Here is a 25328-nt window from a genome sequence, read left to right as displayed (position 1 = left end):
CCCCAACACCCAAAAAGTTTCTATGAATGTTCGTTCTGCAACTGCTGCTGCCCTTCATCTGTTCCTCCAATTTATCTTCTTTCTCCTTCTCATCCTGTGTCTGCCTAGAGGGGCAGCTGTGGAGAGAGGATAATTTTAGAGAGATATGGTATATAACTAGTACCATAATTGTAAAAAATCAGAAGGAAATTACAAATTAAAGCAGTATAACTGTCTAGTTCAGGCTGGTCTCCATTTTCTAATCATCTTAAATTATTTTAATGTACATTTTCAAACTCAAAATTAGCAGCAATCCCATGATGTAACCTCCTAATGCTCATTGAATCCCATTATATTATTTCATTTTCATTCCAGTCTTTTGCAATGTGATCTCCCGCTCAGACCTCATGTATCATGATTTGGGAACCTCCTACCTACTCTATTTATAGTCGTTTTAATGTGTGAAGTTCAGGAATCATTCTGGGTTTTAAAAACCTTTTCTTATTTGTAAAAGCCCAGAATATAAGTTGCACAGAATAACTCACTTTTAAGACTGTTTGTCTTTGAAATATCTTAAATTAATAATCAAAAGCTCACCTCACGTCTAAAACAAATTGAGTCATGAAGACGCGAAACAGAAATTGTTAACTCTATAGCAAGGCTGATGGAAGCTCAATGAGATCATTTTGTTCAAAGATTAAAGGTGATGAGCACTGAAGTAATTGACGAGGATGACTATGAACACATCTGACTAGAGCTGCTAAATTCAGTAATGATCAAAAGTTAATTATCAAAGCAGAGAGAACTACTCAACGTAGACCATTTGAGTCAATAGCGAAGCAACCCAGAAATAAAAGTAATTTGGAGGAAGTATTTTCCTATAATGAAGTTGTAGAAAAGATGTACATTTCAAAGAAACCTGCCTAAAACAAGATAGCATTCTTACTGATCAGAGAAAAAATAATTAGCTTTAATTGACAGACCTGCGCCACACACAATATTTTCAAACAATACGTTTCTGCATCAAAGCTTAATATGTATAGTTACTCAATGTCACTTTGATTCTTCTGTTCTGTATCTTCTGCCACTGAGCATGCTCATGATACTGCAATAAATGTACTGTGAAAAAGAGTGAGCAACATATACATGAAAAATGAAATCACAGGGCCAGATCCTGTAGTACTTACTCAGATGGAATTCCTTATGCGTAATTCTGCATGGTCAGCCCCCATCCTCAACTCCCATTAAGTGGCAAATAGGTTCAGGTAATATAATAGGTGAGCAGCTCCTTCATCCAAAATGCAAATTGAAACTGGGTGCAGCCTTTCCTGGTCATTTGAAAGTTTTGGTTAGAGTGTGTGTGTGAGAGAGAGATAAGTTTATACTACCAAACACTTGGAGTTACTGAAGTGCCTTTCCCATGAACACAATCACAAGTAATCTAGGAAATCACCAGCTAAGAAAACAATGGCATGCTACCAATCTTCACAGCCACACAGGAATAATATGTAGGCAGATTCCCATTGTACACATCACCACCACATTTTGCCCTCCAATGCAAACAGCTGCAATCCACATGTTCAATTACTCAAAATTGAATGCACAGCCTAGACTCTGATCTTTAATATTCTGTGATTTTGACGTTACCCAATTCTCAATAAAATTTCTGAAATAGCTTCACCGTCCTCATACAGCTTAGTACATTTCCTCATTTTGCTCATTTGCTATAGATTAATTTAAGCTTGTAATTCTTTGTATTTGCATAGATAGTTACTTCCTATTCAAAACACTTCCCACTCTTCTATTGTTATCTCTTACCTGTTTATTTACAATCAAGTTTGTGTGTGATAATTTTGAAGAATTTGATAAAAGTAGCCATTATCTGAGATTTAGTTTAGATGTACACAGTCCTAAACTCTGTAGTGTTACCGCCCAGCTATAGGCTACCTAGACTAATCGTGAGAACTGTTAGTCTGAAGTCAAAAAGTAGATTTCTGCGTGATAAAAGAGACTTTGTAACCTTTTTAACACTTTCAGTACCTCAGGAGAGGATAGAAACTTGAAATTCAGTAGTCCACTGAAAATCTATTTAACAGGCTCAATTATAAGATTTTAAATAAATAGCTTGTACACACTTTTGTTTTATTAATGAGGGTTCTTTTGTTAAACAGTGTTCTTTTGGCCCTGAACATGCCCACATCAAATAAATTAAGTATATTTTGGAGGGTGCCTATAGAGTGAGGCAGGATCCACACCAGTCAACTGACCGCTTCATGAGGCAGGGACGCGATCATAGAAACATAGGTCTGGAAGGGACTTCATCATGTGTTTGCACAAGGGGGCAGAATTAAGGTTAACTTTCACATTTCCTCCTGAGTTCTGAGTGCTTCAGTGAGCAGCCTTACCATTCTTTTCACCTGGTTGGTTTGATTAATATTCATGTACTTGCTTACTGTCTTGTTTTTTTATGTTGATTTCACTGTATAAATATAAAACAAACGCTTCTCCCAGGCTCTACCAACCCATAATAAATAATGTAAAACGTAATCTAAGACCGAAAGAGCAAGCCTTTCTCTGCACAAAAGGAGCCAGTCCATAAAACTAATATTTCCCCATTTCAGATCTCACAAACCTTAATTCCTTATCTTAAGTAAAAAATCAATGGTTTTGGATGTCGATGGATTTAAATGTGGATCTTCCTACTACTGGGCGGGGGTTGTAAAATTTCTGGTCCCACTGACGATGTCATACAACAGCCTATTCTCACAAGATTTGTAGCCCAATATTGCAAGTTCAGGGGATTCGCTTCAGAGTTGAGGCCAGTTTAGACAGAAGATCTAATCCTTTTGTCCTTATCTGAACATTCTGAATATCCTCACTGGGAATTTTTACCAAGGAATATGTTTTTCCTTGTCCCTGAATGAAGCAAAGGTTACAATATTTCACCCAAGCCCCCTTAATCCTTGTGCATCATTGCCAGTTTTTCTGGCTTTATTTTGTTTCCTGAAATATACTAAAATGCAAGTAAGCACGAAAGCTTTCCATAGTGTAATGGGTTTATGGATCAGTCACCTTTCAATCTGCATTTCAGTGCGACGGTACATGTAATCTGCCTAACAGTTTGACTCCTTTCCTCATTTAAAACTGATAGCCTAGTACTGCAAATACTAAAAAGAATGCACTAAAATGATTTGACAGCACTAATTTTGTCTTAAGATAATATCTCAACCGTCTCTGTATCACAATGTGATTTATGTAGTCTATGAAATTCTGAGGGAATAAAAGTTTGGTTCAGATTACATAATTATGCCATAGAAGCATAAAAAAAATCACCACTAAAATCTCCAACAGCTTAAACAGTTTGATAGACTGTAGCCATTCTGCCATCAGTGCCCCCAGCTGTGTTGCTTAGCAACATTTTAATTCAAGAAGAATCGAAGGAGATGAAATCCCTGTGGAGAGGGAAACAGAAATAAGAGGGCCGTTGACAGATGATCTGAGTTGTTTCTTCTAATATACTGTGAAGATCACTGGCTCTTTTCATGAATGATAAATGGACTGTACACAGATCAATGGGTTCAGCAATAAACTGGAACCAGGCTCCATGTCTTAGGCGGTGCAGGCCGAGAGGCCCAGAGATTTACTCATTTAGATGATTTGGAGTGTGTTTCCTCAAAGGTTTCACAGGAGGAAATTGATCTGAACATTTGGTCATCCATTGCCCTTTTCTGTTGTTGGCTAATAAAAATTGTTTTGGAAATAGAATCCGTTTTTGCCTTTATTTTTTCCCGTTGCTGTTCGTGTGCTAGATGTAGGTAGTAACATTGCAACAAACATGACCAGATCTCAGCCCGGGAAGGACGGTGATCATTCTGAATGAACGGTTCCTATACACTTACGGCCATTAAAAAAATAAAGCATGCCGATATATCAAACACTAGGAGGAATGTTGTAAGAGCTGTATCATGATTGTGGGGAAAGGGTTCAGCAATTGCTATCTTCGCTCTGTTGCCTACTTAACTCTGGTATCCTGCTTTGGTTTGCTTATTCCATTTCTGAACAGCATTCTATTTTAATATTATTTTGGTTCCAGGAATGATTGTGCTTAATAATGTTGCTTAACTGTTTCTTTTCCCCTCCCCCCTTCTATTTATAGGCTGCTGAAAAGACAAAACCTAGAAACATTCCTGTAAAGTAAGTTATTTTTATATCCATTGGAAAATTCAACTTTAATGAACTTCATGCAAACAACCACAACAAAAGGCCAACAATACGGCAATAAAATAGACATTGGAACTCGAGTTAATCCATAATCAGAGCCATAAAAAAATCCCCTGATCATCAAGGACAGATTTCGATTTTTCATGAGTCCCTAATGACTGCATGCCCTGATTTGTGTCCAGTTTACATAAATTAATATGTACTGTCTATGAATAGCTGCCAAATAATATCATCATCATGTTCAGAACATAGTACTCCTTGCCTGGGGGGGTTGCACATGCTAAAAAGATTGGTTTTTAATTGCAATCTTTGGGAAGATCTGACAGAGAGGGAAATAACTGCGAGTGTGCCAAATGATTTCTAGACACTTGGGAATATTTTGCATCAATGTATCAGAGCTTTGCCATCCTGTTGATTAAGAACTCTCACACACACACACATACGTACATACGTACGTACGTATATTTCTGTTCTTTATACTGGGGATCTATGAAGGATGAGCAAGCTACCAGGGACCAATTTCCAGGGCATTTTATGAGAAGTTCTTAAATCTTAGGGCACTAGCAGCCATTCTCTACAGTATATCATTGAATTAAGAAAGTTGCCATACAGATGTCCTGGTACTTTCAGGAGAGATGTTTTCAGTTAAGGGTAATAGCAATCAACAGCTACTTTTTCTGCTTAAACAACATATACTCTAGTTTTAATGTTCTATTAAGTACCAATAAAACACATACTTCCAGCTTTGGTGGATGATCAGTCTGCAGTTTAACTAAGTCCCCAGGAGCTATATCTTCCTATTATAGCCACTGTTTTCATTGCACTTTGCTGATCGTGATGCCTTTTGGAAGTGATTTTTCTCTGGGAGGGCTCATGAGTGGCTGTGTTTTGGGAGGCACAACAAAAAGACTAGAGGCCTCACTCTCCATTGCCTTCCACCTTGGATAGTCATTTACACCGGGGCAAAATGAATGTAAAATGCTCATCAGAACAACTGTGCAAGGTGCCAGGCAGTTTGTAAATCAGACTCTTTATGTTTCATTTAGTCTGGTGAGAATTAGAAATGGAAACCAAGGGAGATATAAAAGCTGAAGGAACTTATAATGAAACAGGGGGCCATTCATTTCTAGGTAACTAGTTCCAGTCCAGGCCAAGCTATTAAAAATCTAGCTGGTGGTGGTTGTTTGAAGTGAATTAGCTGCTCCCCTTCAGCTTCTAGGGGACAAGAGAATGGAGCTGGGGGCGGCTCCAATGTAATATTTTTCATTCATGAATTTTTTTATAACTCTCCGCTGTGTAAGCTGGGACCACTTCATGGCAGTCAGTGGTGCGGCACCAGTTTACAGCAGACAACGCCACTCCTAAGCAATTTGTATTTTACAGTGATCCGCAATTACACCATCTAAAATGTTCGGTTCTTCATTTTAAGTTAAATCATTGCTTTCTGGGACCTGAAAAATATACTAACATTTTGGGATGGAAGAAGGCCATATGGCCAATCTAGCGCTTTCCACCTCCACATGTATATTTCACCCTGTCATGTTTTCCCCAACTGCTTGTTTTAACTTGCCTTTGAATATGTTAATGATTGCAGCTTCAGTTAGTACCCTAGGGAGTCCATTATACATATTAATTACACTCTGCATAAAGAAGAGCGAAAATATCTGCCTCGTATTTTTCAATGAAATGTAAGCACTTAATGTACCTGTATGGTTTTACCCTAAAACCTTGCCTCTAAGGGCAAGAGTAAAATGGTATCTTTAAGATAACTGTAATAGATCTAGATTGTATTTGTATAAGCAAGGAGACCATATTCAGCACCGCAGAGTCTTGTCTAGTTTTTAATGCCATCAGTGCTGTAGCTCTTTCAAATGTCAAAGAGAATTTCACTTGAATTTTAATGTTCTTCAGCTTCACAAAATAAATTTAGTAGCTTCCATTGTCACAAGGGCTGAAAGCTGTACAGATTCCTTCTACCATATGTGACTTATCACATACATTTTTAAAAACACATTTCTGTTATTAAGACATATGTGATAGTACACTTCTGCAAATGTGAATTGCTTTTGGCTAAAAGCCATGCACTAATAAGTTGAGCTGAATCTAACTGCAGTTGACAACTGTTACAATATATATATATATATATATATATATATATATATTTTTTTTTCTCAGTTGTCATTAATATAAAAAAATTTTCCTTGCTTTTATACTTTTCTGACATAATTGCTGTCTCCCAAAACCAGACTCAGAATTAACTCAGTTTTAAAGATTACAGCTTAATTCAGTGTCTGCAAATAAGGCCTTGTGTCTGTGATGTTTTGCATATTCGTAAAGGTGCCACGACTAAGGTTTGTATGGAAATGATCTACCTGTTTCGCCACCTAGAATTATTAATGTTCCCGGTGTTTTACTCAATAACATACCCACAATTGACACAATTCAACATTGTGTTTTACACAGGGCAGATCATTGAAGATGGCTGTTGCCATTTATTCTGTAAAATCTCTTTCATATTCTTGCTCTTTTTGAGAAGAGAAGCAACTAACCTACTAAAGTTTTATAGGCACATCAAGGCTCTTGTTTGTGCTTGTCTAGAGAGGTATTTAGACAAACTGGAGTGAGCTCCTTTAGTAGCTAAGTATGTGCAGGTGGCATTCAGATTCACTTCTTTGGAATACATGCTCTCTTTTGGACAGCTACGAAGGCTTTCAGTCAGCCATATTGCACAGAGCAAGGAGAGCTGTGGAAACGCAGCAGAGCGAGGGGAACTCATCTTTATGTATTTGTTGTATTATCCAGCTCAACATTGCTATAAATAAGCATAGTGAAAAATATAAAAAAAAGGCATAATGCCTGCAGAATTGATCTTTCAGTGGAAATAATGCAGTTATTATTTTAAAAACCCCAGACACTAAAAATAACACATCTGTCTGGATCAGGTACCCACAGTGCACTTCCTGCAATATCCTAGCACCTTACGATTTTTAATGGGGTTATTATCATAACACCCCTGTGAAGTAGGGAAGAATGGTTGTCCCATTGGGAGCCAGGACCATGGCACTTGCCCAGGCTTAAACAGGCCATGTGTGGCAAAGCAGGGAATTAAACTCAGGGTCTCCCAAGTCCCAGGCTCATGCCCAGTCCACTGGATCATGTTTCTGCTCTGTAACACCTTTCCTCTAAGAATCTCAAAACACTTTACAAACATCAGTGAATTAAACCTCATCCCATCCCTGTGAGATAGCTAAGTATTACTATCTAACTATACAGTTGGGGAAATTTAAGCCCTTGGAGTTTAAGTGACTTGACCAAGGTCATGTAGTAGAAGATTTCCAGTTATAAAGAGGCGTTATGCAAGAAATAATTTTAAGTCAGGACATTGCTGAAGCCTGTAAACTTCTGGCCCGTGTGCTGTGCTAGTGTGGAGGAGGAGGATCACACAGAATTAAATTGCAGGGTTTGTTCTGATACCCAGACCTTCCTGTCCAATGAATGAGATGAGGGTTCCACTGGGAGAGCTTGTGGCCAGGATAATGCATAAACTGGGAGCCCATATTAGCCAATAGCACTTAGGAAGGAAATCACAGATTCTGGAGGAATCGTGTTCATTTTGCCTTGGATCTAGTCAGCAAGCACAAGGGAGATTCCATTATTCAGTAGAAATGAGGGAGAACCTGCAGCATCCAAACTTGTACAATTCCCAGAGATCCATACAAGGGCAGGGCCATCCATGTGAGAGGCCTTCATTTCTTTCCTGAATAGGCTGGTTGCAATACCAGTGACTCTGCCTAGTCAAAATCCAGGCCGGATCTCCTCTTTGCAGAAGACTCGACAGGTCAGGTAATACAAACCCAGGCTTAATCTCTGAGGTTAGAGAGACAAGGATGTACATCCCCATGCCCCATTGTAGGGCAACCCTGTCTCCACCTCCTCAGTCCCCACAGCTGTAAGTGGGTAATGGTGCTAAGAAGACTGTTCTGTGTGCCCTCTTCCACATGAGAAGAGTGAGTTCTGCATGTGGAGAGTCCCTTCTGCACACAGGTTGACCATGACCTAACCTAAGAATTTGGCTCTTCGTGAATAATGGCTAAGAGATTTCTCATAGAATATCAGGGTTGGAAGGGACCTCAGGAGGTCATCTAGTCCAACCCCCTGCTCAAAGCAGGACCAGTCCCCAATTTTTGCCCCAGATCCCTAAATGGCCCCCTCAAAGATTGAGCTCACAACCCTGGGTTTAGCAGGCCAATGCTCAAACCACTGAGCTATTCCTTCTGGGAAAAAATAGGCAGGTAAAAGAGTCACCCATCTAAAACCTACTGTTACCCATCGCTTCAGAGTACAGTATTTAAGGGTATGTCTACACTACGAAATTAGGTCGAATTTATAGAAGTCGGTTTTTTGAAATCGGTTTTATATATTCGAGTGTGTGTGTCCCCACAGAAAATGCTCTAAGTGCATTAAGTGCATTAACTCGGCGGAGCGCTTCCACAGTACCGAGGCAAGTGTCGACTTCCGGAGCATTGCACTGTGGGTAGCTATCCCACAGTTCCCGCAGTCTCCGCTGCCCATTGGAATTCTGGGTTGATATCCCAATGCCTGATGGGGCTAAAACATTGTCGCGGGTGGTTCTGGGTACATATCGTCAGGACCCCGTTCCCACCCTCCCTCCCCCCGTGAAAGCAAGGGCAGACAATCATTTCGCGCCTTTTTTGTCTGCTGCCAGCCAAAGATGTAAAGGATAGATGGAGTGGGTCAGAACAAGAAATAGACCAGATTTGTTTTGTACTCATTTTCCTCCTCCCCTGTCTAGATCACACTGCAGTCAGTCACAGAGAAGGCGCAGCGAGGTTAATCTAGCCATGTATCAATCAGAGGCCAGGCTAACCTCCTTGTTCCAATAACAACGATAACTTTGGTGCACCATTTCTTATTGGAACCCTCCGTGCAGTCCTGCCTGAAATACTCCTTGATGTACAGGCACACCCTTTGTTGATTTTAGCTCCCTGAAGCCAACCCTGTAAGCCGTGTCGTCAGTCGCCCCTCCCTCCGTCAGAGCAACGGCAGACAATCGTTCCGCGCCTTTTTTCTGTGCGGACGCCATACCAAGGCAAGCATGGAGGCCGCTGAGCTCATTTTGGCAATTAGGAGCACATCAACCACCACACGCATTATCCAGCAGTATATGCAGCACCAGAACATGGCAACGCGATACCGGGCGAGGAGGCGACGTCAGCGCGGTCCCGTGAGCGATCAGGACATGGACACAGATTTCTCTGAAAGCATGGGCCCTGACAATGCATGCATCATGGTGCTAATGGGGCAGGTTCATGCTGTGGAACGCCGATTCTGGGCTCGGGAAACAAGCACAGACTGGTGGGACCGCATAGTGTTGCAGGTCTGGGACGATTCCCAGTGGCTGCGAAACTTTCGCATGCGTAAGGGCACTTTCATGGAACTTTGTGACTTGCTTTCCCCTGCCCTGAAGCGCATGAATACCAAGATGAGAGCAGTCCTCACAGTTGAGAAGCGAGTGGCAATAGCCCTGTGGAAGCTTGCAACGCCAGACAGCTACCGGTCAGTTGGGAATCAATTTGGAGTGGGCAAATCTACTGTGGGGGCTGCTGTGATGCAAGTAGCTCACGCAATCAAAGATCTGCTGATATCAAGGGTAGTGACCCTGGGAAATGTGCAGGTCATAGTGGATGGCTTTGCTGCAATGGGATTCCCTAACTGTGGTGGGGCTATAGACGGAACCCATATCCCTATCTTGGCACCGGAGCACCAAGCCGCCGAGTACATAAACCGCAAGGGGTACTTTTCGATAGTGCTGCAAGCTCTGGTGGATCACAAGGGACGTTTCACTAACATCAACGTGGGATGGCCGGGAAAGGTGCATGACACTCGCATCTTCAGGAACTCTGGTCTGTTTCAAAAGCTGCAGGAAGGGACTTTCTTCCCAGACCAGAAAATAACTGTTGGGGATGTTGAAATGCCTATATGTATCCTTGGGGACCCAGCCTACCCCTTAATGCCATGGCTCATGAAGCCGTACACAGGCAGCCTGGACAGTGGTCAGGAGCTGTTCAACTACAGGCTGAGCAAGTGCAGAATGGTGGTAGAATGTGCATTTGGACGTTTAAAGGCGCGCTGGCGCAGTTTACTGACTCGCTTAGACCTCAGCGAAACCAATATTCCCACTGTTATTACTGCTTGCTGTGTGCTCCACAATATCTGTGAGAGTAAGGGGGAGACGTTTATGGCGGGGTGGGAGGTTGAGGCAAATCGCCTAGCTGCTGGTTACGCGCAGCCAGACACCAGGGCGGTTAGAAGAGCTCAGGAGGGCGCGGTACGCATCAGAGAAGCTTTGAAAACCAGTTTCATGACTGGCCAGGCTACAGTGTGAAAGTTCTGTTTGTTTCTCCTTGATGAAACCCCCCGCCCCTTGGTTCACTCTACTTCCCTGTGAGCTAACCACCCTCCCCTCCTCCCTTTAATCACCGCTTGCAGAGGCAATAAAGTCATTGCTGCTTCACAGTCATGCATTCGTTATTCATTCATCACACAAATAGGGAGATGACTACCAAGGTATCCCAGGAGGGGTGGTGGAGGAGGGAAGGAAAATGCCACACAGCACTTTAAGCACAGCACTTTAAAAGTTTACAACTTTAAAATTTATTGAATGACAGCCTTCTTTTTTTTGGGTAATCCTCTGTTGTGGAGTGGCTGGTTGGCTGGAGGCCCCCCCACCGCGTTCTTGGGCGTCTGGGTGTGGAGGCTATGGAACTTGGGGAGGAGGGCGGTTGGTTACAGAGGGGCAGCAGTGGCAGTCTGTGCTCCAGCTGCCTTTGCTGCAGCTCAACCATACACTGGAGCATTCTGGTTTGGTCCTGCAGCAGCCTCAGCATTGAATCCTGCCTCCTCTCATCACGCTGCCGCCACATTTGAGCTTCAGCCCTGTCTTCAGCCCGCCACTTACTCTCTTCAGCCCGCCACTTACTCTCTTCAGCCCTCCACCTCTCCTCCCAGTCATTTTGTGCTTTCCTGCACTCTGACATTATTTGCCTCCACGCATTCGTCTGTGCTCTGTCAGTGTGGGAGGACAGCATGAGCTCGGAGAACATTTCATCGCGAGTGCGTTTTTTTTTCTTTCTAAGCTTCACTAGCCTCTGGGAAGGAGAAGATCCTGTGATCATTGAAACACATGCAGCTGGTGGAGAAAAAAAAAGGGACAGCGGTATTTAAAAAGACACATTTTATAAAACAGTCGCTACACTCTTTCAGGGTAAACCTTGCTGTTAACATTACATACATAGCACATGTGCTTTCGTTACAAGGTCGCATTTTGCCTCCTCCCACCGCGTGACTACCCCCTCAACCTTCCCCCCTCCCTGTGGCTAACAGCGGGGAACATTTCTGTTCAGCCACAGGCAAACAGCCCAGCAGGAATGGGCTATACTGAGTGTCCCTGAAGAAAAGCACCCTATTTCAACCAGGTGACCATGAATTATATCTCACTCTCCTGAGGATAACACAGAGAGAGAAAGAACGGATTTTGGTTGAATGCCAGCAAACATACACTGCAATGCTTTGTTCTACAGTGATTCCCGAGTATGTGTTACTGGCCTGGAGTGATAAAGTGTCCTACCATGAAGGACGAAATAAGGCTGCCCTCCCCAGAAACCTTTTGCAAAGGCTTTAGGACTACATCTAGGAGAACCGCAAATGCCAGGGCAAAGTAATCCTTTCACATGCTTGCTTTTAAACCATGTATAGCATTTTAAAAGGTACACTCACCAGAGGTCCCTTCTCCGCCTGCTGGGTCCAGGAGGCAGCCTTGGGTGGGTTCGGGGGGTACTGGCTCCAGGTCTAGGGTGAGAAACAGTTCCTGGCTGTCGGGAAAACCGGTTTCTCCGCTTGCTTGCTGTGAGCTATCTACAACCTCCTCCTCATCATCATCTTCTTCATCCCCAAAACCTGCTTCCGTATTGCCTCCATCTCCATTGAAGGAGTCAAACAACACGGCTGGGGTAGTGGTGGCTGAACCCCCTAAAATGGCATGCAGCTCATCATAGAAGCGGCATGTTTGGGGCTCTGACCCAGAGCGGCTGTTCGCCTCTCTGGTTTTCTGGTAGGCTTGCCTCAGCTCCTTCAGTTTCACGCAGCACTGCTTCGGGTCCCTGTTATGGCCTCTGTCCTTCATGCCCTGGGAGATTTTCACAAAGGTTTTGGCATTTCGAAAACTGGAACGGAGTTCTGATAGCACGGATTCCTCTCCCCAAACAGCGATCAGATCCCGTACCTCCCGTTCGGTCCATGCTGGAGCTCTTTTGCGATTCTGGGACTCCATCATGGTCACCTGTGCTGATGAGCTTTGCATGGTCACCTGCAGCTTGCCACGCTGGCCAAACAGGAAATGAGATTCAAAAGTTCGCGGTTCTTTTCCTGTCTACCTGGCCAGTGCATCTGAGTTGAGAGTGCTGTCCAGAGCGGTCAAAATGGAGCACTCTGGGATAGCTCCCGGAGGCCAGTACCATCGAATTGTGTCCACAGTACCCCAAATTCGAGCTGGGAACGTCGATTTAAGCGCTAATCCACTTGTCAGGGGTGGAGTAAGGAAATCGATTTTAAGAGTCCTTTAAGTCGAAATAAAGGGCTTCACTGTGTGGACGGGTGCAGGTTTAAATCGATTTAACGTTGCTAAATTCGACCTAAAGTCCTAGTGTAGACCAGGGCTAAGAGACAGATTACGTTTCTGAAACTGAAAAAATGCTTACCATATTATCTTATTTACTGGCTAGTGGTGAAAACGTTTGAAGGGAATACTAGCCCCAGGTACATTGCATTTGGCTTTGATTTCCTTCTGTGTCCTTTCTCCCCTAATCTTTTATGGCCCTTTTAAAGATCTTTAATGGAAAGATAGCAATAAAACTTTTCTCTAAACACCTGCATAAGTTAAGTTTTGCTCTAGCCTTAATGGTATCTAGATACCTAGACCTGGGACACAGACGGTGCTAACATCCTAATTCTTTCAAACGTTTTATTTATTTTCAATTTCATTCATTTTCCTTAGCTAACAAGACCAGCATGAGCTTGTTAACCAGAAATGCTGGTAGTAGTTATTGTTCTTTCTTGTCCATAAAACTCATCTTCTGGTCCTAATCCCTCTCAAACTGAAGGGCATCCAACCTTACTTCCTAGGGTTGTCTTTCCCATCCAGTACACTGTAATATGAATCACAAACCCTTAAAATCCATTACAGAGGTGTCCTCTCATTTGCCAGTGCATTGGTATTTCTTATGGCCCTTTCATCTTCTCTTCTGTACAGAATGGGAGTGATTGTTTCTATCAACTGCACTGTAAAAATATCTATAATTTATCAGATGGCGTGGCACCTCCTTCCCCCTCCCCCGGGATAGGCTTAATACAGCATGGAAGGTCTGATGTCTTAGTGAGTCAAGCAGAGCTAGTGGGTTTTCCTGTTGACTCACCCAGGTGGAGGACAAGAAGATCAGGCTCACTGGTTCAGTTGATGTACACTGAGTATCTTTGGAACCATAAACAGCCCTCTTAGCACCAGCTGGCACCAGTGCACGCTGATGGGCTATGATTTTTTTTTTAATCCAGTCAAGTCAGACACGTAGCAACCAATAGGGGCACAAGAGTAGTCATGTCCCCATTTATACATTGCTGGGCTATGGCACAAAGTTCTTATTTTTTATTTAAAAAAAAAAAGAAAAAGACAGTGTTCAGAATAAAATGGGGTGTCCTATTTATTGGCAACCGATTGGGAAATTGGCCAAGTTCTATTATACAGTATCTAATGGAAACATGTTCCTTTAAAACGTCACTAGGAATATTACAATCAGTCCATTTTATAAAACAACAACATAGCTTTCCCAGGCCATAAAAGTGCTGAGCAATGTACATGGCACCACCTATTTAATCTCTCTATTTCCAAAAGCTCCCCTCCTGTTTACTCTTAAGACTCTACTCCCAGCTAACTACAAAATGAGTTAGCACCAATTAAATCTGTGCTAGAAATCCATCCATAATTCCACAGTCCCTAAAGTGTCCGTCCATATTCATTGCTCAAAGAAACGCATTCATATTTATGTTTTAATACCTTAAGTCTAGCATGCAAAAGCACTCAAATCCCCAGTAAAAATCCAGACAAAATCCGCTTACTAGCAATTAAAAGAAGAGATCCTTAGGCCCTGACTCTGCAATTCAGTCCATGTAGACACCTGCACCGGTGAAGAGTCCCATCAATTGAGCCAACTTGCAGGATTGGGGCCCAAGTCTTATATAGTCCAGCATGAATTAACATGTTAATCAATTAAATAAACTATAGTGTAATATGAAAGAAAATGAAAAGCCATTCAAATGCACCAGACAAAAGTAAACAAGGCGCTGCCCTAGCTACCCAAAGTGTTTGCACATGCCTAGCTCAGTGGGGTCATGGTCTATGGCTATGGTTCCTAGGCACCATTGTAATAAAAATCAATACTAATATGTGGATTAATCCCTATGCCCTCATAAAGCTCATTGCAGGATTGGGGCCTAAATCATTACTTCATTAAAACCAATACACATGCGTTCTGCTGTTGGTTTCCAGTGGTTTATGTTGAGGGGGCAATGGTTTTCATCAGCGGCGTGTGAACTGCAAAAATATCGCAAAGGATTATTTTACTCTTACCCATTAAAGGTTAATGTTGGGAATGGATTATAAAACGTCGCTTTTAAACTGTTTGCAAAGAAACGCACATATTAAATCCTTTTTGATTCTATCGCGCTAAACCCTAAATACTGATTTTTATGTAAATTTTGACTCTTGCAAAGCTCCTACAAGTCAGCTATCCCCAGGTGGCTTTATTTGAGCTTGATGCTTCCCTTAGATCTTTTTTCCTTCTTGAGATACCTTTTTGCTGTAGACCAAAAGTCGTCATGGCTGCTGAAAGATCTAGTACTTTAGACATAAAATAATAACTCTATTTAATCTCTTGCCTTTATTTTCTGAATTTGTTCCTCTGACACATCTTGTTAGATATATTTTTATCAGTGCAGAGGATAACCACAGCAGGGCTATTTTTATTTCTAGGGAAATGATGCATGATAACTGCCAGCAGGGCCCAAAACAGTAAATCGTCCAGTTCCAACCACAGAATGTATTAAAAGTCTGTAGCCTGTGGTAATAAGTTATAATTTAGTTGACTACAAGTTTGCTTGGATTTCAAACTGTACAAATGAGTCTCATTGGCTAGGAACCAAAAATATAAAGTAGTTTTGAGCGTTATCAAGGTTTTCAGCTACCTCACAACAAGGACCTAGTGCACATTTTTCAAATGATTGCAGTACATTTTTATAGTGAAATGGTTCCAACTTGATTGTATAATTTATAGGATTTGCTTACAAGACAGTGAGTTGAAGAGACTCAGAGAGCTCATTCATCTCCTCTCTTTCTAATGTGATCTCTCACCACAAATACTGAGATCTGTTGGCCCCTTCTAGCTGCAAAGATCTCTGCCACTCCTAGGCTGGAGAAGTTCATTGGCCAGAGTCAACGGGCCAAGTTCTGCTCTCCTTGCTCCCACAGATAGTCTCATTGATCACACTGTGACAACTTTACTGAATCAGACAAGCAGGGCTTGGCCCAGTAACTTGGTAACAAATTAGGAATCAGTAAGGCTACGTTTTAGTCACGGGTATTTTTCGTAAAAATCATGGACAGTAAATAAAAATTCATGGCCCGTGACCTGTCCATGACTTTTACTAAAAATACCCGTGACTAAAACTTGGGCAGGGGGCTGTGGGTGCTCAGGGTAGGGCAGTCAGGGGGCACCACAGGTGCTGGGGAAGGGGAGACGGGCCATGGTGCATGGCCCAGGACCCCCGCTAGTGCTCTATACCCAGCTCCATGTTGCAGCTCCTAGGCGGCGGAGGGGCAAAAGCGCTGGCTGCCACGGCTCCCATTGGCCGGGAAATGCAGCCAATGGGAGCTGCAGGGGCAGGGCCTGTGGGCACAGGCAGCACGTGGCACGGAGCCCCCCGGCCCCTCCACTGCCTAGGAGCTGCAGGACCATGGCAGTGGGAGCCCCCCACCCCGAGGTAAGCGACACCCCCAACCCCCTAGCCCTGAGCCCCCTCCCACAGACCCAAACTGCTGCTGCTGGCCCAGGGGCTGCCCGAGCCAGCATCAGCCACTGAAGAGGTCACAGAAAGTCACGGAATCCATGACTTTTGTGACCTCCGTGACAGACTCCCAGCCTTAGGAATCAGTCCCACAAGGTGCAGCTCGTCTTCAATTCCAAATGATTCAGGGCGAAATTTTGAAAATGTTTACTAAGTGTTGTTCTCGCTACCACGAGTAGTACCCATTTCAGTGTAACAAGTAAGCCCTAAGGGACCTGTCCTGGAAGGACATCAGTAAAGGCTATTTCCATATGTAAACTTTCCAGGGAGAGAGTGATGGATGGATGGATGGGGGGAGAGAGAGAGAGAGAGAGAGACTTTAGAGGGAGGGGTACGTTAACAGATCCTCAGCTCATGTAAATTCTGAGGATTTGGACCTCTGGTCAATATTATTTTTAAATAGCTTTACATTTATTTAAACACCCTTAGATACCTGCTTTTGGGTGTTGCAGTAAATAACAGATGCTTTGTAACGACCTGTGAATTTTTTTAAACTAATGCTTTGTGTTGGTGTACAATTAAGACACTAAAACAAAACAACAAATGCCAATATATTTGCAGGGAGGGCCAGATTCTCAGCCTGTGTAAATTGATGTAATGCCAGTGGCTTCAGCTGAGCGATACTAATTAACACTAGATGAGGATCTGGCCTGTATAGCTCACACTCTTTCCTTATGTTCTCTGCTATGCAATTTTTTCCCCCTTCAAAATATTGCAAATTAAGGAAGTAGGGATAAAGCTTTCTGCTTGTTGCTCATGAAAATAGTAACATTGTACTCACATGGGCATGGGCAATTATAATTATGATGATTTGTTTAGGGCCATTCTAGACACTTTTCAGATGAAGGTCCAAACGCTGAGGAGTTTGTGACCTGAATAGAAAAGGAATACAAGATGCTGGAGCTTGGACTGGGGTGTCAATCTGAACTTTGAAACCCTCAGGCCCTTTTGCTTACACAGTGTAAATCCATTGATTACAATGGAGTTACTCCTGATTTACACCAGTGTAAGCGAGTAAAAAATTGAGACTCATGACTTTTGCTGGGCTGTGACTCAATGTTAATATGGCTTTTCCCCCCCTTTGAATTCCACTGAAGTGATTCAGAATAAAAATGGCCTTCCCTTCTGTAGTGTAGTATATGTCCAAGAGCAAGGGGATGTCATGCAGCAAACAAAGCCTGTTACCTTTGGCAGTCATTTAATGAATTAAAAGAAAAACAGGTATATTTCATGCACCTATTTCTGAATACAAAGAAAAAAAACCTTTTGATTCTAAGGGCGAGAAAGAGGGGAAGAAAAAATCCCAGTCATTACGATCGATGAATACAAAAGAAAGGCAAAAACTAGATAATGTTTCAGGAAATAACACTGCTACAAGGTTAATTTTGCCTGGTACTACATTTCCTAGTATTGAATTGCCTCATATACTCCCTCAGGCATTGCTCCTGTGCTTGCAATGATCGAGGCTGATTTTATTGGAAAATCACCTCTGGATGAGAGACGTACTCCAGAGGAAACTTTGTGTGGGTACAAATAGGTTTTTGGTGCCAATGCCATGTTGCCCATGCCAGCGCCATTATAGTTCCCAATCTGTCTGTGCGTTCAAGCAGCAAATTCATTAGCAACCCTTCTGGCAGGATAGAAAAATAGACTTATTAGCGAAATTTACTTTGAATTGTGTTCGGGACTTGTTGGATAACAGTTCAGTAATCGAATTGTGCCTCCTTACAAGAGCATGATGTATTTTTATTAATAGTGGCAGGGAGGCTGTAAATATTACTTTAAGGGTGGTTTGTGTAAAACACTTTTACCTAATACTATATGACTGGCAGAGATCATGGTTGAAAGGCGAGATTAGCATATTGGAAGTGTGGGGCTGCTTTTGATGTCTGGGCTGATTTTTATTTTCTGTTGTATGTCAAGGTCTTATTGAGTCACGTAACTCTCACATTACAGATGTAATGTTTATTCAAGTATTGGCTCATCCTTCAGACCCTGCCAGCTTGCTGGCTTTTTAATTATAGAAGTGGGCTATATCTTGACAGCATTGTGTACTAACTAAGGGACCTAAGTTCAGATATATACACTGGCTTCCAGGCCCTGTCAAATGGAAACTGAGCATATTGTAAACAGAGCACATTTAGCCTCCAGCTGGGAGAAGGGACACACAGAGAGCCCGTGTACTGGGGCCCTCTGCTGACCTTGGAATGACTTTGACTGTGTAGGGGCTGAAGAAAAGGTATAAAAAGGCTGATTCATACAGACAGGTGAGCAGAGAGGAAAATCAAGGGGATTGTCTAGGCAAACGGAGGGGAAAAAATTCATAAAGAGATCAGTGAGAATGCTTACACTCTCAAGGCCAACACCAAGCCCTCATAATCAACCTCCCCTGGAAACTCACTGACAGAAGCATGAGCAGGAACTTTCGATTGCAGCTTTCATGTGAAATCTCTGCATAGGCTTCCGTAAAAAAAAAAAAAAAAAAAAAAACTCCCGAAGAACTCTCAAGCTTGATGTGAATTTTCCCAGAAAAAAAAATTAATTAATTTTAACTCTAAGACTCAAAAGGGGTAGAATTTAGCACTGCAAAGGATAATTCACACACTCTGCTTGCTAATTCCTGTTGCCATGACTGTTGTTGTTTTACTGTGAGAAGTGGATCTCCAGTATCAATCGTAGTAAGCTATTTAGCCACAGAAATAAGCAGCATATGGCTTAGCACTTTTGGGTCTGGCAATCAAGTAGCAACCTTCTGCAGTGCAACTGTAGTTCAGTTCCCAATGGGCATCACTTTGATGACTAGATATATTGAGTTCCTTGTGTCATTTCAGGAGAGCAGAATCTCATACAACTTGGTTTTAGCTTCCTCTCACTTCATTTCAATTTTCTATAACCAGTGTCATCACATGTAACAGTTTCTTCATAATGGAATTTCATGTCGAATCAGATTTGTCTTTCATGTGAAAGAGCATTGTGAAAAGTACTCTGAAATACTGATCCCTGGAAAAATTCTTACCATGGTAAAAATGGGGATGATTTTTATTTCAAGGACGCTTCTGTCCCTGAGCCCAAGGCAAAATCACTGCTGATAACTCTGAGAAATATTTAGTGTTGCGTTCAGAGATGCTATTAGCATTCTTTACAGGACTTACACTGCTGCTTGCTGAAGTCATTCCTGTGCTAAGTAATAAATATAAAATATTTGTGCATTCGCAATTGAAACCGAAACCCCAGGTTGAAATTTAGATCCCAATTCTTTGTCAGTAGAGTGACGTCACAGGAGCATTTGACCCTGGGCTTTTCATGCACCCCTTGTGTCAGTATCACAGCGTGTTAAATATTATTGTGCCTCAGTAGCAAAGTACAAATGCAGTGAGATAAAAAGAAAGCCCTGCAGGCTTTGTTCATCACGCCTTACTCGCATTTTACACCAGGTAACTTCACTGACCCCTTGTCCCAGCCGCTTTGGTTCCCTCTCCCAGCCCCCCAGGGCTGCTTGTGTGCTTTCTCTCCCATCCACATTGCTGCTTTCCCCTGTTTTACCCCTCATTCCTGTCTCATGCAGGCTCCTTGTTCATTCCCCACTAGCTGCCCCTCTCTCTCAGCAGCAGCCAGCTCCAGCGCCACCCACCCTGCTAAGAGAGAACTGCAGAGGGAAGGGCTGGGACACACTTTTAAGAGAGGTTTCAGAGTAACAGCCGTGTTAGTCTGTATCCGCAAAAAGAAAAGGAGGACTTGTGGCACCTTAGAGACTAACCAATTTATTTGAGCATGAGCTTTCGTGAGCATCCGATGAAGTGAGCTGTAGCTCACGAAAGCTCATGCTAAAATAAATTGGTTAGTCTCTAAGGCGCCACAAGTCCTCCTGTTCTTTTTACTTTTAAGAGAAAAGCGGTAGCCAGAGTGTATGGGAAGATTTGGTGCCCATTCAGCTAATGGGAGGGAAGTGCTCAGCATAGAAAAACTGCCTCCTGCCCTGCCACACATTCCCAGGATGCTGGCTGGGAGGCCAGTTCCTAGGGCAGGTTTTGAAAACATGACTGCCCAGCTACACCAGCAGGTTTGTGTCCCTGTGGGGAGGAGGGGGGAGAAAGGGGGCTCAAGTCACCTGAATGTAAAGTGAGAGAAAACAGGGAGGGGAAAGAAGCTGCAGAATGGGTAGCAGAGATTGTGCCTGGATTTATCAAGGATATGAGGAAAGCCACAGAAGGGGCAAACAAGAAGAGTTCCACTCAGGAAGCTCCCACGGCAACCACACACAGAGGAGGATGGTTGCCAGGAAAGGGAGGGATCTGATGGGAGAGCACTAGAGTTGGAAGAGGAGCCATAGTGAGAGTGGAGATAAGTCATCAAGACAGGAAATAGAACCCAACTTTGTTAATGACCAGACCACATGAATTCCTGTTTGACCTAATGGACAGCCTGGTTTTAGTGTTGTCCAGGTTGTCTTATCACCTGGACAATCCACATGCCACTGTTGGACTCTTCTTAGAGACAGATGTCAGGTGGCGTTTGTTTGTTTTTTAATTTGCTAAAAGAAACCCTCCCTTTTCTATTGATATCATCAGTGCAGTCTAACTGTGGTTTGAGGTTCTATCCAAAACATTCCCACGGGAAAACTAAGTTGCCAGTTGAACCCTTCTGCATATCTTAGCCCTGAAATTTCTAAGGCAGGGGAGCCCGGCTAAAATACCATCTGATGAAGCATGTGCATTTACATTCATATAAGTGTCCCATATTTAAGCAAATATTTCCCCGTGTGTGTGCACGCACACATGTAATTTGTGGCAGATGAAATTATAGTGCAAATGTTGCTTTAAAAATAAAATCTTAAATTGCAGCCCTCATGACTAGATACTGTGTGGAATTCTGCAATTAGCCTGAACATACTGGAAGAAGAGCGATTGCATACAAATGTGTCACAGCTTTATAAGCATCACACTTAACTAAACGGAGAAGGGCAAGACTGGTTTCTGGGTCAGCTATCTAAGGCTGCCCATCCCCTGGTTTTATTTCTTGGCTGTTTCCTACAATTTTGTGAAATATTTTTTAATGTGACAAAGTCACTTCAATTACACAGTCATTATAAGTTTTGCCAAGGTTGACTATGGATCGTTTTGTGTTCATTAGAGCACAAAATTAGAATTTTCATTGCAGCAGCTATAAACAGTGTTGGCTCAAAGAAGTCAAGTTTTTTTTTCTCATAAAATCTTGGATGAACTCTAGTTGGGGACTTCCATAGGTTTGGGGTTTTTTTAATGTATTTTAATTTTCTAACTGTCTTGTGTTGGGTTTGGTTTGCATTTGGTTTTATTTTCCCATATCCCTGGATATATTTCTTTTGCCCTGGAGGTTGAATAAGTGAATCTCTTCAAACTGATGACATTGCCACTCTTTGCATGAATAAGCAGGTGCAGTCAACATCTTTCTAAGACTGAATATATTATCCCCTCAACATCATCAGCTTTAGATGGTTCAATGCCTGGCAGTTTAGATACAGTCAAGTTTGGAAAAGCCATAAACTTACTTTAGGCAGGTATCTCTACTCAGGAAGGGCATTTTTAGGCATGTGCTTAAGTCCCATTGACTTAAACACATGCTTAACTTTGAAGTGATTTCCAGAATCAGGTCACCTCTTTGATGGACTCACAAGCTTAGAATCAACTGGGTCTGATTCTGCTAAAGAAGAACTTCATTAAAGGCAATGGAATTATACTGGCACAGAAATGGAGTGAGTTAGAGGAGAGTTGTGTCCCATGCATTTCACGCAATAGATAAAAAAAAAAACAGGCTGGGATTCTCAAAGGAGTCTCAGGTAGTTAAGTGCCTGAATCACATAGAAATTTGGGTGCCTGACTTTCACAGGTTCCTTTCAGAATCTCAGCCCAAGCTTTCAAAGGTGACCTGCACAAGTAAAGGATTGGGCTATTCTGGTCTTTCTTTCTGTACACATATAAATAAGATCTAAATGGCTTTCGCGGGGGGGGGGGGAAGCACTTAAACTTTTCTGTTTGATTTTTACACTAGTTTTTAGATCACTTGGACCCTTTTGTTACTGGGTTAACTCACTGCACAAACCACGTATCTCAAAATCAGTTGGACACTTAGGTAAAAATTTAAGGCAAATTGGTCAAGGTGAGTGCTTACTACCCTACCTTCTTCCTCCTCTCTCTACGCCCTGGATTCCATCACATGCAACTAGAAGAGTAGCTTCCAACTCAGGTAGACATACTGACATTAGCTTTGACAGAGCTAGCATGCTAAAAATACCAGTATCGCCATGATGGGATGGGCTAGCCACCCAAGTAAAATTCCATCCAAGACCCTCGGTATGTACTCAAGTGGCGGCTAGCCCATGCTGCTGCCCGGGCCGCTGTGGCTACGCTGTTATTTTTAGTTGGCTAGTTTGATCAGTCTACCCAAACTAGAAATTACACTTGCAGATGCAGTGTAGATGTACCCTTAGGGTAGTAAACCGTTCGCTGCATCTCTCCTAGCAATCCAAAGAGTATGCACTCTTCTTGGCATGCAGCCTACTCACGTTTTGCCACTGGGGTACCCAAGCATAGGTTGTTGGTTTTTTTAGATATAATATGCCAGGATAATGTCATCCAGAATAAGAGATGTCAGTGAGTGCACCAATGGGCTTTATCAGCTTATACCTCATAACCAAACCTGGAGCTACGCCGAGCATTGACAGCATACGTACAGCAAAAGCTGCATCTCTTCTTTTTAAAGAAATATCTTTAATTTTGTTATTTACTATTTGCATTGCATTCGCAACAGAAACATCGAAGTTCGTGCATCACAGAGGTTGCTTTAATTATATAATTTAACTTTTGTATATTTATTTTCTTATAATTATGTAGTAGTGCATGGTGAAATATCAATAACATGGGGCCTCATCAGACCGTGGTTTTACTCTTAAACCTTTGTCATGTGTGTATATGCACATGCATGTGCAAATTATAATGTACAGATTAGCACACTGTGGACTGGTGGAGTTTTGCTGTATGCAGTAGGGAATTTTGCTTCAAGCTGCATATAAAAGTGTGATTCAGAAACTCTTCCAAACCCTATAATTTTATACTGGCTGGTATAAATGAACAAACTAAAAAAATCTAAATATATTTGTATAAAATGTCTCTCAAAGGAGATAACAAGACAGACGGACACAGTGAAATATGAGCAGTGTGTATAAAATATCCAGATGCATTTCTGCAGGCAGGTTAAATATAAGTCAGGGAAGGTGAAGAACAGCCCGTCAGCTGTTAAAATGTATTTGTTGTTTGCACTCGAGAATTTTTTTAAACTTAAAGTGCTTTTAGTCTGTAAAGAAATTGGTAAAGCCAAGTATTCCCTCCTCACTGAATGTGATCATTGCTGAACTCAAATAGTGGCTTGCTTGCATTAATGTGCTCAGTGGTCTGGAGGAAATTAGGAAAATGACAGGGCGGGGGAGGCAGCCTTCCTCATTTATTTATTCTGGAGAAATGGCGCCCATTAATCTATCATGAAAATGTAGAATTGAAAGGGAAGGAACTACAGTTGAGAACTTGGCAGATGCTTGCAAACACAGATGGACTTGCAGTGTTTCAAGATTTTCCAGTCTTTTGTTGTTGATAGCAACATTAAACATGGTCCTTGTATTCCTAGTGTTTATCTAGAATCTCCATCGAAAAATAATTGTGTATATTTTGGATTGCTCAATTCCCTTTCAGTGTATTTGCGTAAAGTTTTTAAACCTTAAATGTAAACCTCGTACATTGCTTACTTGCTACAGTATAAAAGGCAGGGTTGAGACTATATATTCAGATAAAAGGGGGAAAGAAGAAAGGCCCTCTTGTACAGTTAATCATTTGGATTGTTGAACAATGACTGTAGATTGTTAGTCAACTTGAAGCTCCTATCCTTAGAGATTGTAATCTGTGTGGTTTATGTCCCTTTCTCCCAACCCGCAGTCCTCATGACCTAGGGGAGAATTACCCCTTTGATAGGCTGTGGGAGGCATGTCTGTTCATTATGTAACTTTCTAGTAGAAAAATATAGGGCCAGATCTGCCGTTGGGGTAACTCAGCACAGCTCCATGGAAGCTGAACACCCAGCCTGAACTGCATCTCAATTCTTGGGAACAGGAAGGAGCTAAAAAGGGGTGTCACCTTCTTCCACCTGTCTGTATATGGAGAACATTTTGCTGTGTCTTGTAAGACTGAATAGAAACAGTCCGTATAGGAAATCACTGCATAATTTTTGAGAATTTGACTCAGAATTTCTCCTGCATCCAAATAGACAGTTTAATGGCAGTTTGTCCCTTAATGGAAAGAGTCTAAAACGTCTCCAGGGAAGCATTGTAACACTGTACAATCCATACTATTTATAGGATAAGGACATCTTGGACATCCCAAGCTGCATCCCTTATATTAAAAATCAGTAAAATCAATAGAAATAACAACAAAACTTGACTCAGCCATATGGCAAATTAAAATGAAAATTTTTAATCTCGTTCCCATAAAAAGAAATCTGAGAGCGAGTGCTTCACTGAAAACCAAGGGAGAAGGGAATCTTGCAAAGGGATCCATGTGAGCAGACCTGGAATGCACCATGGAAGGCCAGGGGACTGGTAGGGTGCCAATGTACACCCATGTGGGTCATTTTGGAGAATCAGGGCCTAAAACGGGGATCAGCAACCTTTGGCACGTGGCCCGTCAGAGAAATCCACTGGTGGGCGGGGACGGTTTGTTTACCAGCAGCGTCTGCAAGTTCGGCCGATCGCAGCTCCCACTGGCTGCGGTTTGCCTTTCCAGGTGACTGGGGGCTGCGGGAAGTGACGGGGGCCGAGGGATGTGCTGGTCACCGCCTCCCTCAGCCCCCATTGGCCTGGAACGGCCGGCCAGTGGGAGCTGCGATGGGCCAAACCTGCCGACGCTGCAGGTAAA

At 42.5% G+C, this 25328-nt stretch overlaps 1 protein-coding gene across 1 annotated transcript in view; it reads left to right on the top strand.

Moving 5' to 3' along the window:
• The window catches only part of AFF2 (ALF transcription elongation factor 2), a 406623-nt gene that overhangs the window by 312768 nt on the left and 68527 nt on the right, over positions 1–25328 (top strand). Inside the window, exon 9 of the mRNA XM_084638773.1 lies at positions 4136–4173. Coding sequence (XP_084494899.1) covers positions 4136–4173 — 38 coding nt within the window. The remainder of the gene's footprint in view (positions 1–4135; positions 4174–25328) is intronic.

This window comes from Lepidochelys olivacea (genome assembly GCF_965140295.1).
Source record: "Lepidochelys olivacea isolate rLepOli2 genome assembly, chromosome: 9".
In the NCBI taxonomy this organism is placed as follows: Eukaryota; Metazoa; Chordata; order Testudines; family Cheloniidae; genus Lepidochelys; species Lepidochelys olivacea.
This window is presented reverse-complemented; position numbering and strand designations above follow the sequence as displayed.